Source organism: Nanorana parkeri, unplaced genomic scaffold, assembly GCF_000935625.1.
Source record: "Nanorana parkeri isolate BGI_ZX_2015 unplaced genomic scaffold, ASM93562v1 scaffold2488, whole genome shotgun sequence".
NCBI lineage: Eukaryota > Metazoa > Chordata > Amphibia > Anura > Dicroglossidae > Nanorana > Nanorana parkeri.
In genome coordinates, this window is record NW_017308756.1 from 4,502 (window position 1) to 9,702 (window position 5,201).

Below are 5,201 nucleotides of genomic sequence, written 5' to 3' on the forward strand. Positions count from 1 at the left end.
TATATATATATATGTGTGTGTGTGTATATATATATATGTGTGTGTGTGTGTGTGTATATATATATATATATATATGTGTGTGTGTGTATGTATATATATATATATGTGTGTGTGTGTGTGTGTATATATATATATATATGTGTGTGTGTGTGTATACTGTATAGTGAAGGTGATGGTCCAGGGTACAATGTAGCCGCGGACTTTTCTCCGATGTCGGTTTGGATTTTCTTTCTGTTACAATGTTTCATTTTACAGATTTTTTTGCCGTTTTCCTGTTTGTGTTTTTGTGGTGCGTTTGGCCGCAGCCACCGCTGAATTTGGGGGATTTCCTCGTATTTCATGACACAGATGGCTTCGCGGTGATTTATTGTCCTCCCGGCACTCGTGGGGGAACTTTTCGTCTTCTCTCTCCATTACCATATTAGTAAGAGGCGACCGGGTGATGTCATGGCAGCGGGGATAGCGCCCTCCTAGTCTGGCGCGCTGTCAGGAGAACCATCCGTCTCCTCGCACTCCATCAATCCCGGTGATAAACTGTCTGAGGGTCTTCGGTTTTCCCCATTGGGCCGAGGCTCATCAGGGTGAACTCTGGCAGCGCGGAGGCCGCGGCGCTTTGCGAGACGCCGATCTGTAATGGGAGGAATGAAGTGCCTGTGAAATACAAGTTGGTTCTCTCGGGCTTTTTAAGGCATTGTATGCCGAGCGCTCTCCGCTGCCGGCACACATGGATCTGATTCTGTTCTGGGAAAAAAAAACCCACTGAAATGTTGGAGGCTACGGGAGGCTGAGGTGACGCATCAAGCGCATTCCATACTTCCTGTCCTGGAGGATGGAGGAGGCAGGAGATGGCAAATGGATTAGGAATTCAGGAGCCAGTCAGGGGTGACGTATAGAATAAAATGAACCCCTTCTCTGTGCAATCAATAGATATCAGCAAACAGAGATATATATCCTTCCAGAGACATCATCCACTGTACTTGCTTGGAGCTTCCTGTAATAAAGACCGGTCACTGCTCCTCTCTCTCCTTGTGCAGGGTGACTGGTCTTGTCTCCGCCCCCTCCTGTAATAAAGACCACTCACTGATGCTCTCTCTCCTTGTGCAGGGTGACTGGTCTTGTCTCCGCCCCCTCCTGTAATAAAGACCACTCACTGCTGCTCTCTCTCCTTGTGCAGGGTGACTGGTCTTGTCTCCGCCCCCTCCTGTAATAAAGACCACTCACTGATGCTCTCTCTCCTTGTGCAGGGTGACTGGTCTTGTCTCCGCCCCCTCCTGTAATAAAGACCACTCACTGCTCCTCTCTCTCCTTGTGCAGGGTGACTGGTCTTGTCTCCGCCCCCTCCTGTAATAAAGACCACTCACTGATGCTCTCTCTCCTTGTGCAGGGTGACTGGTCTTGTCTCCGCCCCCTCCTGTAATAAAGACCGCTCACTGATGCTCTCTCTCCTTGTGCAGGGTGACTGGTCTTGTCTCCGCCCCCTCCTGTAATAAAGACCACTCACTGCTCCTCTCTCTCCTTGTGCAGGGTGACTGGTCTTGTCTCCGCCCCCTCCTGTAATAAAGACCACTCACTGATGCTCTCTCTCCTTGTGCAGGGTGACTGGTCTTGTCTCCGCCCCCTCCTGTAATAAAGACCACTCACTGATGCTCTCTCTCCTTGTGCAGGGTGACTGGTCTTGTCTCCGCCCCCTCCTGTAATAAAGACCGCTCACTGCTGATCTCTCTCCTTGTGCAGGGTGACTGGTCTTGTCTCCGCCTCCTCCTGTAATAAAGACCGCTCACTGCTGATCTCTCTCCTTGTGCAGGGTGACTGGTCTTGTCTCCGCCTCCTCCTGTAATAAAGACCGCTCACTGCTGATCTCTCTCCTTGTGCAGGGTGACTGGTCTTGTCTCCGCCCCCTCCTGTAGTTTTCTGCAGGCAGCCAGCAGTGGGTTGAGCCTCTCTGCCCCGGCTATAGATATTCATCCTTTGTGTCTACTGAGGAATATATTTAAATTAAAGTTTTTGTGTCTGGAATTTAGCTACAAATGGACATTGCTACTTTTGTAATTTATTGTCGGCACATACCTCCCCCCCCCCCCTTCCCTTCCCCAGGCATGCTTACTTACCTGGCCATGCTATATCCTCAAATCCCTGTTGCAGCATTTCCCCCTTATGTGGTGAATGATGTCAACAATGCCTCTAATCTGACAGTATTCAGCCCAGTGATTGGCTGCTTTGGCCTGAGCACTGTCTCATAGGGAAGGTAACATGGGCTCCAGCAGTGCAAGGGTTAAGGAAGCATAGCTGGCAAGGTCTATGTCCCTGTGAGGACGCAGCTATGGTCAAACTCTGTCACTTTACCCACAATGGGCAATATACACCTGCATGTTGCTGGGAATGCTTGTATCTTAAGCGCAAGCTCTGGGCGAATGCTTGGGATAGAAGTTACAGGAGCGGGGGCAAGAGGGTTCTCGAAAATATCCTGTCTACAGACTATATTCCATTCCATCGGTAATATTCACCCTCCCCCCATTGGTATAATTCACCCTCATAGGTGTTATTCACCCTCCTCTGTATTATTCACCCTCCTTGGTATTATTCACCCTCCTCTGTATTATTCACCCTCCTCGGTATTATTCACCCTCCTCTGTATTATTCACCCTCCTTGGTATAATTCACCCTCATAGGTGTTATTCACCCTCCTCTGTATTATTCACCCTCCTCGGTATTATTCACCCTCCTCTGTATTATTCACCCTCCTCGGTATTATTCACCCTCCTCTGTATTATTCACCCTCCTCAGTGGCACGGCTGCTGTTCGGAGACGTATGTTTGTGATTAGAAGTTGGAGGAAAGTTTGATGTCGCCGTCTTAGCGATGCGCGGTGGAATCGGCGTGTTTCTGATTAGCGCTCTGTAGCGTCTCGTTGCCGGTTTTATGGATGAAGATGATTTCTTCTCGTTTACGAGGAATTATGATTCACAGAATGGAAAAATCTGCTCCGATGTCCACATGTAACTGCCGTTCTGCAGCAGCTGGAGCGCTTACAGGAGCGGCTCGTGTCATTATTATTATACAGAATGTATAAAGCGCCAACAGTTTGCGCAGCGCTGTACAATATAAGGAGGACATTATAAACATGATACAATTCAAGACAAGATGGTAAGGAGGGCCCTGCCCCTGAGGGCTTACAATCCAAAAGGGGAGGGGCCCCTGAAGAGATGAGACTTAAGGGAACACCTAAAGGCAGACAGTGTGGGAGATAGACAGACAGGTTGGTGTAACGAGCTCCACAAGATGGGAGAGACTAGAGAAGTCCTGGAGGCGAGCATGGGAGGAGTTGACGAGGGAGCTGGAAAGCAAGAGGTCTAGGGAAGAGCGGAGGGGACGGATAGGGTGATATTTTGAGACGAGGTTGGAGATATAGACGGGGGCGGAGTTGTGGATGGCTTTGTAAGTGATTGTTACAAATGCCGGTTCTTCTATTCTATCTATTAATGGGCTGTTCATTTCTATTGTGTCATATTTGGCCGGGGTTCTGCTTTAATGGTTGAGGAGACGGGCTAGTGCAGAGTACTTAAAGGTGTATACCACCTGCATTTGGGATCAGCTTCATGAGTTCCATCCCTATCCCTTCACAGCTACATCTGACCTGCAGGTGACCACCTTTTAAGCTGTTTTGGCATTGCCATTGAATTGTATGGGGAATAAAACGGTTCTGAGAGTGGAGGTCCCGGTCCAGGTCCAACACAAGACCTTTACCAAGAGAAATATGAGACAGCCCTCGCTGACCTCCTTCTAAAATAACATGCCCGGCTGTAATACTTATCCTCTGGCTTCAGTGCTTTCTGAATCACGGACCAGTAAAGGGAGAATGACTGATCCACAACCTCAGTGTCCCGGAGGGGACTGAAGAAGACAGAGGATGAGAGCCAGGCAACTAGCATTGTAGAGAAGAGGGTTGGACCAAACTCCTTTCTATTCTAAACTGAGAAATACATTTTAGGCTATACATGTCATGTTTCCTGTATTTTGGGGCTCCGTGTGTAACCTTCTCTTGTCACCCCCAGGTCTCAGTCGGTGTCCCCGCCTCCGGTTTTGTCTCCGGTCTGCACCCCTTCATATCCACTTAGCGACAGCGAGGAGTTCTTCCAGTCCAACAGGCTCCCCGGCTTCCCCAGCACCAAGCTGGTCATCAAAGACTGGACCCTGCGCGGTTCCGGCGCGCGCGACCAACGCCTGGCCTCCCCGGAGAGCGACCCTTCCAACCAGCTCCAGAAATCGGTCAGCGTCGCCTGCCTGGACAGGAGGCTTTCCGTGTTCAAAGGCCCCAAGCAGAAAGATGATGTCCAGGTGGGGAAGGAGGGAGAGGTGATCGGCAACTGCCAGCTCAACCGCAGCACGCTCTCCCTGGGCTCCGCCGCCAACCAGCGCAACCGGCCCCACAACCGGGGAGCGGTGCACTCGCAGGTGCTGGACATTCGGCGTAAGATCTCAGAATGGGAGTGCAGAAGGGACCCTTCCCCGCGGCTCAGCCTCTTCGTGGACAAAGGCGACCAGGGTGAGCGCTCCACCAGCGAGGGATGTCCCAGCATGTTGGCGTCGCCATGCAGTGAAAAGACGTTCGATTTCAAAGGCTATCGGAGAATGAGCAGAACGTTTTCTGACTGTTCTTACCCTGAAACGGAGGAGGAGACTTCTGAGCGCGACTCCCTGCAAAGTTACGAGAGGCGGTCCAGTAGATCGGAACCCGCCAATGCCTTCGTCCGGGGACACGCCAGGAAGGAGTCCTCGGCCGTCCTCAACCGGATCCAGAAAATCGAGCAGGCGCTGAAGGCCAACCCGGGCATGGGACTTCCTCAGCTGCCCAGCAGTTGTTTCAGCGTGGACTTGGGCCGGAAACGGTCCATCACCTCCGGTACTTTAGAGAGCCCGAGCGACAGACCCGAGAATGTAAATACTGTAAATGAACAGGAACATTTCAATGATAAAAATGCAAAGAACAAGCAAGGAACGACCACAAACTCGGGCGGCTCCCCCTCGGTTCCCGAGAGCCCCGCCAATGAGGTCAACCCGGTCCCCAAACCGAAACGGACTTTTGAGTATGAAGCGGACAAAAGCCATCGGAAGAATCCCAATAATGGTCTACCTCCATCCCCGTCACCGGTCTCCCCGCCCCCCCTCCCCTCTACACCCGCACCCCCCGTCACCAGAAGACCG

At 51.2% G+C, this 5,201-nt stretch overlaps 1 protein-coding gene across 1 annotated transcript in view; it reads left to right on the top strand.

Moving 5' to 3' along the window:
• Positions 1–2,918: 2,918 nt before the first annotated feature.
• Positions 2,919–5,201, top strand: part of ST5 (suppression of tumorigenicity 5) — a 60,415-nt gene continuing 58,132 nt past the window's right edge. Inside the window, exons 1-2 of the mRNA XM_018573690.1 lie at positions 2,919–2,995; positions 4,052–5,201. The exon at positions 4,052–5,201 is cut by the window's right edge and continues 26 nt beyond it. Of these exons, the coding sequence (XP_018429192.1) occupies positions 2,919–2,995; positions 4,052–5,201 (1,227 nt within the window). The remainder of the gene's footprint in view (positions 2,996–4,051) is intronic.